This window comes from Syngnathus leptorhynchus, chromosome 6, assembly GCF_054491065.1.
Source record: "Syngnathus leptorhynchus isolate UIUO chromosome 6, UIUO_Slep, whole genome shotgun sequence".
NCBI lineage: Eukaryota > Metazoa > Chordata > Actinopteri > Syngnathiformes > Syngnathidae > Syngnathus > Syngnathus leptorhynchus.
The window spans coordinates 7,772,241-7,786,051 of record NC_141200.1 but is presented as its reverse complement, the minus strand read 5'-3'; the positions used below and the strand labels follow the sequence as shown (position 1 = coordinate 7,786,051).

The following is a 13,811-nucleotide window of genomic DNA, read 5'->3' as shown; positions in this document are numbered from 1 at the left end:
GACTTCAGGGCTTGACCAGGATCCAGCTGCCCACAACCCGGAACAGGATAATCACTAAATATTGGTCTGTTAATCCAAAACGGTCCTCGAGTGACGATGAAATTTTTCTCTCGGGCAGTTGTCCACTCGTCCCTTAGCAGATTTGCCATTTGTAGGAGTACCCAGATGCCACCTAGTCCATCTCTAGGTTATCATTCTCTCAGTTTGTTAGGAACATTCCCAACCACCAACCCTCGTCCTACAGCTTGTTGTGTCGTCTTATGATCTTGGTGTGTGTGTTTTCCTTTACAAGTTTCCTATTACTCCATCAGGTAGTTCCTGGTCTGTTTAGAAAGACCAGCAAGGCCACGTGGTTCTACACATGGAAGGGAGCGCTCCGATTACTGTCCGATTTGATAACATGCTTATCCTGCACTTGGACAGCGCTAATAAATGATTCATCTGACCGCAGAGCGGCGCAAAGAAAAGCGTAGAGGTTATCAGAAGGTTACAGATGGTTGAATACGGAGGCGGATGACGTCGCTCTGGTTACAGGAGGACAAGGTAAGTGATAGGCAGAAAGAGAAAGGAGAAGAGCAATAGAGCTTCACTCATTTGGTGGCCCAAGTACTGAGTGTAGCCTTTCAATGACAGACACACACGAGGTCATGTACTGTATGAAGGGGACGCACTCAAATTGATGTGACGAGACAACTGTGCTGGGACACGCTGCATGACACTCAATTAAAATACAAAACAGAAAGATAAGATTGACATTATGCATATTACAATATACAGTGGAGCCTCGGTTTTCGAACACAATCCGTTCCAGAAGGCTGTTCGAGAAGTGAATCGTTCGAATTCGGAATCATTTTTTACCATTACAAATAATGGAAAAAAAATAATTCGTTCCAAGCAAAATAAAAACCGTCATTTTTTTCATTTGCACATTTTTGTCCAATCGCGCAACTGCAGCGCACCGCCGAACGCGCAACCGTAGCGCGTCGCCGACCGCGCAACTGCACCGCGCTGGTCGCATTATTGTGACAGAGCGGCCGCTGAAATTTAGAAAATATTTTTAAAGTCCTGATGTACTTTCCAAAATTTAAGTGGACCTCAGTGCGCAGGAAGTTTAATTTTGTCCGATCGCGCAACTGCAGCGCACCGCCGAACGCGCAACCGTAGCGCGTCACCGACCGCGTAACTGCACCGCGCTGGTCACATTATTGTGACAGAGCGGTCACTAAAATTTAGAAAATATTTTTAAAGTCCTGATGCACTTTCCAGAATTTAAGTGGACCTCAGTGCGCAGGGAGCTTAATTTGGTCCGATCGCGCAACTGCCCGCAGCGCGCCGGCCGGGCGCTCACTGTCGCATTGCTTTAGGAGCGTCTTTGTGTTTTAGGATGGCTTTACTGCTCCCACTTACTTCTTTTGGAGGCATGATTAGAGTTGATACAATCCTCAGAGTAACGAGAATGTAAAAACGAACGGAGTCAGTTTACGACTAATATCACTCCTTGTAGTTCTAACTAATTCTTTTACAAAAAACTCCCCTCCTCCTCATGCTGATAATAACACAATTTGACCCTCATCAGCATCAGATAATTGAGGAATTGTCTGACGTCTGGTGGTCAACATGAATATTACAATGATAATATCCTCCCCGCCGCCCCCTAATCGTCTGTCACGATATTTATTCAGGGTTGAGTTTTGACTTTTGTTTAAATTATAACGAAAATAGTGTCGTTTTTTAGAGCGCATATTGTCCTTTTTTATTTGTCATTGTTCGCGGTAAGATAATTATTTTTTCCTTAGTCAACGTCACTGAAGCGTCACTCCACTGTGGTTAACTACACATTGAAGTGAGCTATTGCAGAAAAACCGGTAATACGCTAAAGTACGTAGGTAATTTGCCTTCAAAATAATACATAATGGTTTTATTACAAGAAAAATAAGAGGTTTTCGAGCACTCTAGCAATTTAAAATGCCTAAAATGTATTTGAATAATATAATAAAACAAATAGAATGGGTGCGATTGGTCTAAAACTACGTGTGAAAGCAATAATTATTTTACTTTGGAAATCAATCCTCGGATGTTCAAATTTTTATTCTTTACCTTGACAGACGCGGAGCTCCGCGGGAGAGCGCTGTCCGAGGATAATCGCAGGTGGCAAGCCTGTCAAATTGGCGACGACAGAAACATGCGTTTGAATGCTGTTTAGCAACAAAATAACAATTGCATTTACCTCAGTTATTCATCGCTCTCCCTCCTTGGATGCTCAACAATGCGCTCGCCGGCTCGGTCCGTCGCCAGCTGGGCGCTCACCATCTACAACATCCAACATCTCCCTGCCGTCGTTCTCCTCTTCTTCTGTTGCACGCTGACGATGATTGACGGGGCCAAGCGGCCCTGCACGGAGGTGAGCGATCCGGACCGAATTCACGCCGATTTACGTTCCATTCTCGTTTATTCCTCACCTATTCCCACCTTGCATTGCTGGTTGTGCACTGATTGGGCTGCGTGTGGCGTTCATTGTCTCCTGATGGAAAAAGGGGTCATATTTCCGGTTTCTTGAGAAGTCTTTAAATTGATCACAGATTCAAAGACTTTCTCTCAAGGGTCACTTTGACACTGTGGTGTTTTGATTTACAGCATAAATTCTTGTTCGTATCTCAAGTTAGTCATCGAAAACCCATCACCCCTTCCAAACCCAAACATACCCAAACAATATCTGTTGAGGCATAATAATAATAAGAATGATAATAATAATAATAATAATATTAATAATAGTAAATTGTAGTGACAAAATTTTGCACGACTAAACTAATCCCAAAAAAATGTTAGGAATTGCTATATTGTTGATGATAGAAATATTTATTTTAAAACCAGCTACAGTAGGTGATGAAGCAAGAAGTCAACAATTTCTCAGGATTTTAGCAGCAGCAGATAAGATAGATCTGTGCTGAGGAATGTAAAGAAAGTAGTGCAAAAGTAATTTTCTGCGATTGCATTTTTGAAAATCTAGGAAAGCCTGATATAAAACGTGAGTGTAGAAACTAAACAGGCAAACAAGGGCCATGTGGATTGTTTTGGTATATGCCGCAGACTGATAATTTACAAACAGCAAGGGCTGCAAATGGCTCCTCAGTCCAATTTTGGACACCCCTGTCAGAACATGACTCATGAGTGCTTCCTTGCTCCAGTGTGTTGAACTTGGGCCACTGTGTGCTTATCAGTTTCCTGCATGGACTGTTCTTTTCCCCTCCAACTGCTCTGGATCAGTTCGACACCTCCTCACTTGTGTCATATTGGTCCCTGAGATAGAAGGGCAACATTCCTGAAAGCAATCACTGCCTACTGTGGCTTGGCAATTATGGCCTTAAAATGAATTAGATTTTACCCCTGACTTTGATAAAAAGCAAAAGACTAATCAAAACGTAATCTTTAGGGTAGTTTTCGAGCTTCCTTCCGTGTTTTAAGTTATGCGCATTTGGCTTTGTCTCCGGAACAATTTGGTCATTTAATTCTCTTTGGTTGCAATGTTCTTCAAAGCATACTTGGCAAGGGATGTTTTCCTCATTGCGAAACGTTGCAAATTGAAACTCATTACAAAAGATGGAGGAAACATTACCGTAAATTAGGTCTAGTGTCTATTGTTTCTCATCATTAGTGTAAATGGTCCATGTTAGTGGACACATGGTTCGATTATTCATTTTTTATTTTTTTTTACATAATGTTTTATTTTTATTTTTTTTCGCGCAAATTTGTATTATGCAAATACAGTAAACAAATTACTCTATTTGAAAACACAGATACAACTCTATTTTAAAATAAATAAAGAAACCCACCTTTAATTTTGCAAATACAACTTTTTACCCTCACAAGGTATTTCCCCCCATTTTCATACAGATTAAAAACAATGACACTGCAAAAAATCGAAAGCGATTGTTGCCATAGACGTGAAGGTGGAATGTTGTGCTTCCAGACAAAAAAAGGAGTGGTAATTACTTGTCGCATGAGCTCGCGTCAGTGGAAGCAAAGTGGAAACACTTTGAGCTTGTTAATGCAGTTGCTTCATCTTTTATTGTTCAGTAAACCAAACAGTTTCACTCGGATAAAGGGGGGAGAAGGAAAGGAAAGCTGTCCTTAGTGCATGACAAATATGACACACTTTTAAAAAACTACTGGTAACACAAACACATTATTGTATAATTTCAGTTTAAGTGCGTCTGCTTTTGGAACGATATTTTCCAATCATTGATGTGATAGAAAATCGGTGCACTCAGAACAAGATGACAAATTTGTGTTGATGAAACTTAAATGGTTAAATGGTCCTACGATGCATCGTTTAATTGAATTTCCGTCCACCTTGAAAAGGTGTGAGACCACATATTTTGATTAGGACTTCACACCGCTAATATTGATATTTGATGCTGGTTTTAAGTATTTGGGCTCTGTTTTTGGTTCAATCTGTGGTGCTTTAATTTATTTTGCAGGAGGACTACTATTTCGAGTACACCGAATGCCACAGTTCGGGCTCTCGATGGCGGGCGGCCATCCCGCACAACCCCGGGGCCTGCGTCGGCCTGCCTGACCCAGTGCACGGCACTGATTGCAGTAAGTCGCTGGCATGTTTTGTTGTGCTTCCATCTGTCTGCGTATGCGCGTCTATGTGTTGACACCTCCTTATCGTCAGCCTGGAATTTTTCAAAACTCATCCTGACCGAATCTGTTTGGAGTGTCTTCCAATCCAAAAGCCAATGAACGCAAAACTAAAGAGGAGCTGCACTGCTCATAGACAGGAGGTTTCAAAAAGGAATGCTTCAGTTTATTATTAACATGTCAACTAATTGTCGATTCATTTGCAATTAAAGTCCGAAATATAGGAGAAGAAACGTGTCTATTTTTTAGTCAGTTGTAATAGTACAGAATAGTTGTCCATTTCCAAAATACAAATTCACATTTTTTAAATAGTTTTTCTTTTACATATATTTTTAATTAAAATTATGACCTTTGACATTAAAATAATAAAATTATTCGTTTAATTTCAAGGTTTATTTGTTCAATTCATCCATCTATCTAGGTAGGTAGCTTGCTAGCTATCCTAATCTATCTCTTTTTTTTCAGGCTACTTGAGGCCCATAATAACACCATTACTTCGTTAGATAATTAACACAGTGATTAGAGCGATGTTGGAAATGATGAAGTCTTGTAGGTCAAATAAGCGGAACAATAAGCAGGAAATAAAGGTTGTTAAACAGCTCACTTATGTGGTGAGACAAGTTATTAGACATGTCTGCTAACAGGTTTGGCCTGTGCTGCATAAACACTGATTCACTTCCACCAATGCTTGTTTCTCCTTCATAGCCTCTTTTTTTTTTTTTTTTTTAATATATATATATATATATATATATATATATATATACGGACATAACGATGCTGTTAGAAATTGCATCAACCTCGACGAGCATTCTTGCCCTGTTGCCACCCAGCGCTACATATGATGCCGTGGTGCCATTTGTCATCCAACAATGTTGTGTATTTGTAGCCTTTTCGTGCAAAGCTGGCGAGTTTCTGGAGATGTCAACCCAAGAGTGCACCCGCTGCGCGGCAGGAAGCTACTCTCTGGGCAGCGGCATCCGCTTTGACGAGTGGGAATCCATGCCGGCGGGATTCAGTAGCCTAGTTACCCCCCTGGAAAACGGCGCCCACCAAGACAGCGATCTCATGTGCAATAGGTGTTGCAAACACACATTATATTTGCCTGCGCTTGTATGACTCATGAACTGTATCGGAAATTGCACATATGTATAAATGCATTTTCTGTATGTTTTATTCATGCGCATAATATGATCTGTGCCATTTATAATCCAGCGAGAATTTGTTCATGTGTCCCTTTTGCTATTTCTTCATCTTCTCCAGCTCTTCTTGGGTGCCTCAGGGTGGCTATCTGGCGTCTAACCGGGACGAGTGCACAGTCTCGCTAGTGTACTCGGTGCACTTGAAGAAGCAGGGATCCGTCACTTTTGAATATCAGTACCCGGACAACAATTTGCTCTTTGAGTTCTTTGTACGTAGAAAAGACACACACTTGGTTGGGTGCTTTTGGATGTTTATAAAAGTTAATTGAGTGTAATTGTGTTGAATGGATTGCAGATCCAGAATGATCAGTGTCAAGAGATGGATCAGGACGCAGAAACTAAATGGCTTAAGATCACCAGCCAAGGAGAATGGGCCACCCACACGGTAAATTCAAAAGCACGTTAAACTTGCACCAATTTTTAAAATGTTGCCCCAATTGTGACTTATTTTTGGTCACCATGTTCACCAGGTGAACCTCAAATCTGGCACAAACATCATGTACTGGAGGACTGGTGCCATCACGGTGAGCACCAAAGCAGCGAAACCGGTCCTCCTGAAAAACGTCCAAATAGAAGGTTTGTTTTATCTCAATTTTTTTCTCTTGGAATTATTACTCCGGAAGGTATTCATCTGTTCATTTGGCACATTTTCCTCCTCTCTCCAGGTGTGGCCTACACATCCGAGTGTTTCCCCTGTAAGCCGGGCACGTTCAACCGAGTGCCGGGCTCCTCCATGTGTGAACCCTGCCCTCGGGACACTTTCTCAGGCCACGGGGCGAGCTCCTGCTCCCCCTGCGACAGGGCCACTCAATATGCAGGTGGACACATACACTCTCATGGGCACACTGTCTGATTTACGAAGGTGTAAATTTAGGTGTGCAAACAGATGTAGAAGCTGACCTACCAGTCTGTCGAAATGCACTAAATCGCAGTGCAGTTCTGTTTTGCTCAATCTGGGACGGGCAGACCTGAGACATATAGCTGATTTTGCTTTGACGTTGACTCAATGTATTATTTTGCAGATGAGGGATCCGGACAATGTAAGAACAGACCTCCATGTTCCAAGAAAGATTTCTTCAACATTCACACTGCGTGCGACAAAGACGGGAAGGTAAGGAAACTTGGTGACTCTTAACCAATCACCCTCTGGAAATGCTTGCGCATTAAATTTCCTTTGTAACTGCAGACACAGGTGCTATATAAGTGGATCGAGCCAAAGGTCTGCCTGGAGAACGTGACCGGAGCCGAGGGGCTGCCCCCTGGTGGCGATCGAGAGGCTTGCCCTCCTTGCAACCCCGGTTTTTATAACAACGACACGTCTGTCTGCTTGCCCTGTCCTGCTGGGTCCTACTCGGACGGAATGAAACGTACCAAGCCTTCTCATCGTTGCTTTTATTTCTTCATTGGGCCTCCTACACTTTTTGTTCATCTGTTCTTTTTTTGTGTCCCTCGCCAGCATGTCAGCAGTGCCCGGCGGGCACCGAGCCCACCCTGGGCTTTGAGTACAAGTGGTGGAACGTTCTTCCCGCTAATATGAAGACATCTTGCTTCAACGTGGGGAACTCCAAGTGTGACGGCATGAACGGTGAAGACAATAGAAAATGCAAAAATGCTAGCAGATGTTTTTGAGCCAGAGTGGAATTTTACTTCATTTTTAGAATATATTTGATAAAAAAATGGATTTTCATCATACATTTTTCTTTCTTCCAGGCTGGGAGGTGGCCCGCGATCACATCCGGAGCGGTGCGGGAAGCTCGGATAATGACTACCTCATCCTCAGCATTCATATTCCCGGCTTCAAGTGAGCATGTCTCTCTTGTCACTCCTAGTGTCACGTCACTGCTCTGTCATGACTCTTTTCCTTTGTCCGACTTTCCCCAGGCTTCCGACATCCTTATCCAGTCATTCTGGCACAGAGTTTGGCCGGATTACGTTTGAGTTTGAGACTGTGTGCACCGCTGACTGTGAATTCTACTTTATGATGGTGAGGGGGAACTCCTGTCAGTGTACTGCCAACATTTGCTTTCATACAGTGTTGACTAGTTGATTGTGTATATATTTTTCAAGGACGTGAATCGCAAGAGCACCACTGTGGTTGAGTCCTGGGAGAGCAGCAAAACAAGACAGTCTTATACACACATCATGACCAAAAATGCCTCAGTCTCCTACACATGGGCGTTCCAGAGGACCAACCAGCCCACGAGTGTAAGTCGTGACATGACTTTTAAAAGTCCACTTAAATTCAATGGTTGTGTATCTGGCTCAAAAATCTGCCTGCATTGTTTACTCGGGATTTCAGGGGCAACCTGTTTGGGCAGTAAACCAGCTGAGACAATTTAAAATGCTTGGTCATCATATTTAAAAAAAAAAAAAAACTTCTGATGTGGCTGCAATACCATATCAAGTAAATGTTGAATTGCATTTTGTTATTCATCTAAAAGTGTTGACATTGCTACTTACCATAGTATTTTCATTCATTTCATTTTTGTATTTACTGTATTCATTTTTAAACTTATTTTGAACCTTATTCTGATGGAATTTTAGTTACGTGTGAAATTGCTGTCAATTTGCTTTTCAGCACCCTGAGTCCCTCATGTACATGTGTGTGTGCGTTACTTGCATAGGTCCGTCGTTACGTGAACGACGTGGCACGCATCTACTCCATCGTGGTCAGCAACGCGGTGGACGGGGTGTCGTCCGAGTGTCGCGCCTGCGCCCTCAGTGAGCAGCCGTCCAGCTCGGCGTGCGTGCCGTGCCCGCCTGGTCACTACATCGATCTGCAGAGCAGCCACTGCAACGAGTGCCCTCCCGACACTTACCTGCTCCCCCAGGCCACGCCGGGACCGGACGCCTGCAAGCCTTGTGGACCAGGCAGCCAGAGCAGCAAGGTTGGTTCGGAAGATTGTTTTCGCTTCATGCAAACATTTAATGCACACATCTGGTCACACATCAAGAAAATATATGTTTTTGCACAAATCTGTCCCTTCACACAATCACATATCACGTACCTTCACATTGTGCTCCAGGACCACCGCTTATGCTACAGCGACTGTCACTTCACACATACGGACGGCAACGTCACCATGACCTTTGACTTCAGCCCGCTGGGCTCAGTGGGAACGCTGATGAACGGGCCAAGCTTCACCTCCAAGGGAACCAAGTATTTCCACCTGTTCAACATCAGCTTGTGTGGAGGACAGGTGAGAGCACACAACAGCGGATACATGTCTTTCTTATTAAAGGACAAAAAAAGTCTTTATGGCTTGATAACACTGGTCGACATTTTTTTAGAGCGCTCTTTATGTGGCCCTAAAAGTAGTTTTGACTGTGCAACATTGGTGGCAGCAAACTGTTTTTCCAGTATTTCAGTTTTCAAAAATAAAAAATGTTCACACCAGCAAATGGGCTAATATTAGCGATGTGCTAGTATTGATACCAGGTATCTGTATCTTGCAACCTTGTTTCACCGTATCATTACCAGGATAAGTTGCCCTTTTGTGATCAGAAACTAGAAATTAGAAATGAGTAGAATATTGTCATTATGTGTCTCATTTCAAGGAGGGAAATTGTATTTATCAAACATACTAGTGGTATTGGTGCTTAGTATTGCTTGTACTGGTATCGGTCTGAAAAAAGTGCACTTAACTTAATACTTCATACTACTTGATATCCTCTATGCACTCCCCTCTCAAGGATCATCTGGCCTTGTGCAAAGACAACGTGACCGACCTATCTGTCAGCGATTCTCAGAGCGAGCACAGCGATGGTAGTACCGCTGTTAAGACCTTCATCTGCCAATCAACCATAATACCAGCCAGCGGACGAGGCTTCAACACAGCACTCACCTCGCAGTCCATTAACCTGGCTGACACTTTCCTCGGTGAGCAGCTGAGTACACGATGTACGCAACCGTGGCTGTCCGTGATGAACATGCTAAAACTTGATGTCACTTTGAACAGGCGCAACGGTCGAGAGTACACATTCTGGTATTAAGGCACGACCGGAGCTATTCCCCCACTCCTCTGGAAAAGTGCCAGATGTCAACTTTTATTTCCGGTAAGCCTTTAAAAAAAAATACAATAAAAAATTAACGTGTATGCATTATTCAAATTTCATTAGATAATGAATTTGGGTTTTTGTTTGTCAATCATCAGAAATCTTGAAAGTAGAGAAAAAGCTTAATAATAATAATTATAATAATCATTATAATATTACATATAGACTGTTTTTTTGTGGTGCACCTAATGCAAGGGCTGGAACGTTCATTCTGCTTGCCGTATTTGTTGCCAAGGTCTTTGGAGCCCACCTCGTCTTGCGAATCGGGTCGCAGCACAGTGGTGTCAGTGCGCTGCAATCCCTTAAAAAGCACCAAAGGAGAACTCTCCGTGCCCAGGTAAGCGCATCACCATCATGGTTCAATGAACCAGGTTTCTATTATTACGCTGGCTCACGCCACACATCTTTTGCAGTACGTGTCCCGCGGGAACGTGCGACGGCTGCACCTTTCATTTCCTGTGGGAGAGCTCCGGGGCATGTCCCACGTGCACCCAGAACGACTACCACCGCATAGAGGGAGCTTGCAAGGCGGGACAAATGGTTTGTGGAGTCTCTCAAGTTTGAGATTTTCTTTCCATTATTTTTACACTACATCCATCCATTTTTATAGCGCTTGTCCTCATTGTGACATGTTGGTCAGAAAACACTTGGTGTAGAAAATTATAGTGCACTTTACAACCTAATTTTAAGGCTCACTGCTCCTCTCTTCTGCGGTGTCGATGCAGAGTACGGCATTTGTTATGGAGGCTTCCAGAACCGCAGCTTAGGGTTTTGATGAGGCAAGCAGCTACGACTGGACAGCCAGTAAAACATTGAATTGTATTTCCACTGGTGGAGGCATCACCAAGTCTCTGTGCTTAGTCTTTTGCTTCGAAATCTAATTCAGGTAGGAGATGTAAATTAGACCAATTGCGAAATCACAAACTGAAAATTCAGAAAGACTCACCTAAAAACAAAACTTGGGAAATGGGCAGCTCTCAAAAGTTTCACATGGTTGTGTAATTTTATGCATATTATCTTTTCATCCTAAATGAAATTTGACAGTGATATTATTCATATTAAAAACCTATTACATTAACACTTTGATTTATTTTATGGGACTGGAACAAATATATAGCATTTCCTAGTAGTTGATTTGGGTTTGAGGTATTTTTTTTTATACACAAGCAAATCAATTAAAATGGCCTCTTTTTTTCCCCAATATGTTTGTAGATGAAGGAACAAACTTGATGAGCTTGATGCGTTTGTTTGCAGGATCTGCTCTATGTGTGGACGGAGCCTAAGGTTTGCATGGGAGGTGTGAACTTGCCTGACAAGGAGACGCTGCCGTGCGAAGGGATGGACCTCTGGGTGCAGCTCTGCGCCGGATTGGGCGCCTTCCTCACCGTGCTGCTCGTCTCGCTTACCTGCTACTTCTGGAAAAAGAACAAGCGGTATGCTATCTGGTTGTCTGTCTGTCTATTTTATCTAGCTTATGTACTTGTGCTATATACAGTTTGTGTGTCCCTTATTTTATTGTAAATGTCAGTCCCTCATTTAATACCGACATAAAGCTCTTTGTGCAATGTATTTCAAGAAAACGAATGAACTAAAATTAAAGCATTTGTATGAATGATGATGAAAAAATGGTATTTCACATAAACGTACTGCACATACTGGTTGATGCACTGTACCTATTTGCCTATTGAGTCATATATGTGTCATCTGTACTGCAGGTTGGAGTATAAGTACTCGCGCTTGGTCATGTCCGCCAATAGCAAGGAGTGCGACATGCCAGGCGCCGACAGCTGCGCCGTCATGGAGGGCGAGAACGAGGGCGACATGGACGATGAGGTGGTCTACTCCAAACCCTCGCTGCTTGGAAAACTCAAAGCCATAGCGTCCAAGGTGAGTTGCCACATACATACACACTCTTGTAGGAAGATAGTGTTATTTAGGTTTTGGGGTGAAATTTCTGGTTCTAAATGGAATATAAGCTTTGCAGGCGAACAGGATTAACGTTTTCTAAACTTTTCATGTCCAATTGTTGAATGTTTCTACCTTGTTGCAAGATTTCCTGTACTCACTGGACCGCAAACTCCAAGAAAGTCCACCTGATGGACTTCAAAATCCATAATATAGCAGGAGAACACCGTTTGTAGTAAACAAATTTTTTTTTTTCTTTCAGAAAAATGGGGAAAACTATGAAAACATGCAGCTAAACTCATCTCATTCCAAAGGCTTGGTGTGGAGTTAAAGCAAAGAGAAACGAAAAGGCAGAGACCCTCAGGAGATTGTCCACTGGTGAAGACCCCTTTAAAACAATCACCCACCTCTACAAGCTTTTTTGGGCACACACACACACACACACACACACACACACACACACACACACACACACACACACACACACACACACACACACACACACACACACACACACACACACACACACACACACACACACACACACATACGCACACATACGCACACAGTGGCCTTCAAGTGGATACAAGTGGGTGAGAGCTCAGGGTAAACTGGGGAGCTATATGGAGCTATGATTTTCTTTGTTTTGGTTATGTTAGCTACAAGGTGGGAATTTTCTGTGTTTACCTCTCCCCCTCCTAGTTTCCTCACAAAAGCATCTGTGGCCACTTGTCATCTGTGTATTATTTTTGTTTTGCTCCAATTGTTGTACAGCGAGGTGGACGCCGAGGTCCCGTACTTCAAATAAATTATGACTTATTTATGTAAAAGTGGACCCCAGTTGGTTGCTCTTTATTTTTTGGGGGGAGGATTGGAACATCCAATAAATAAAAAGAAGTTAACTTTTGTGATAAAGCATTTAATTTTTAAGTAGTTTGACAAATAAAGAAAATGTGGTGTGGTAAATGTTTTATGGAATTCAGTAAAACATTTTTAAAATGGAAACTTATTTCTTACCAAACTGTAGAATTTATGAATTATACTGCATTTAAATAATGGGGGGGGGGGGGGTCAAACATGAGATCATAGATATTTCCAAACGTTTCTAAAGAATAGTTAGTGGAATTAAACATTTTCAAATTAATAGAAATTTATAACAGAAGATGTGTTTTTTTTAAATACATTTTAATAGCTAGATATTAAAATGTATTGTTAAAAACATACTGCACGTAAATATTTTTAGCTAGTGATTTACATATTCAAATATGGGACTGTACTTGAATATTTTTTTAACCATTTAAAAATATCACTTAAATAAAATTAAAGTTAGGTACAAAATGAAGAGCTCTGCATTTCTTCAAGCATGCTTAAATTAGGTTTTGTCAGAATACATCTTTTTGAAATTTACTATTAAAAATAGAAACAAATAAAAAATTATACATATGTAGACTATATGATAGACACTTGGATTTGTTTCGTCTAATCAATTACACAATTTATAAAAAAAAAAAAAAACGCACATAAATGACTAGTGCCGATGAGGTTTGTGTCATTCACTAAATACCACTATGAAAATTAAAACAATATAATAGAATTATATCCTTATAATTGATTTTCAAATCCATATTTGGCCTGTTCCCAGACAAACATTTGTGCAATTACCTCATCTTCCAGCAGAGGTCGCTCTGGACACAGAAAATCAGCCTCTGCTCAACCCTGCAACACAAGAATTTATTAGGTAAAAAGTAGGACCCCTGTCATTCGTGGGAGATAGGGACCGGTCTGGCCTGCGAATAGGGAAAATCCACGTATATTGAATGTCCATCAGAAACGTGTTGATAAAAACTAAATAAATTTAACTATACGCGTGTGTGCGTGCGTGCGTGTTTATGCGCGTCTTCACGCGTGACGGGCTACCACAATACTTTGATGGGTGGCGATCAGTGCGCAAAATCCATTGACAAAAAATTCTTTTCAAAAAATATATTTTTACTTGATGCCTATAAC

The 13,811-nt window shown here is 41.9% G+C and overlaps 1 protein-coding gene across 2 annotated transcripts; it reads left to right on the top strand.

Moving 5' to 3' along the window:
• Positions 1–2,110: 2,110 nt before the first annotated feature.
• Positions 2,111–12,752, top strand: elapor2a (endosome-lysosome associated apoptosis and autophagy regulator family member 2a). 2 transcript variants are annotated; one of them, XR_015066390.1, is made up of 23 exons: positions 2,111–2,401; positions 4,479–4,599; positions 5,531–5,720; positions 5,905–6,052; positions 6,139–6,228; positions 6,314–6,419; positions 6,509–6,661; positions 6,866–6,954; positions 7,030–7,210; positions 7,300–7,428; positions 7,554–7,644; positions 7,725–7,827; positions 7,911–8,048; positions 8,468–8,731; positions 8,870–9,043; positions 9,537–9,723; positions 9,803–9,899; positions 10,135–10,236; positions 10,313–10,439; positions 11,154–11,332; positions 11,615–11,786; positions 12,067–12,264; positions 12,363–12,752. XR_015066390.1 is itself a non-coding variant. In XM_085914069.1 (22 exons), the coding sequence occupies exons 1-22, from the start codon at positions 2,267–2,269 to the stop codon at positions 12,133–12,135; spliced, it is 3,045 nt and encodes a 1,014-aa protein (XP_085770195.1). In that variant the 5' UTR covers positions 2,111–2,266; the 3' UTR covers positions 12,136–12,370. The 2 variants fall into 2 exon arrangements, 1 of the variants encoding a protein (XP_085770195.1); XM_085914069.1 differs by having other exon boundaries at positions 12,067–12,370.
• The last annotated feature ends 1,059 nt before the right edge of the window (positions 12,753–13,811 follow it).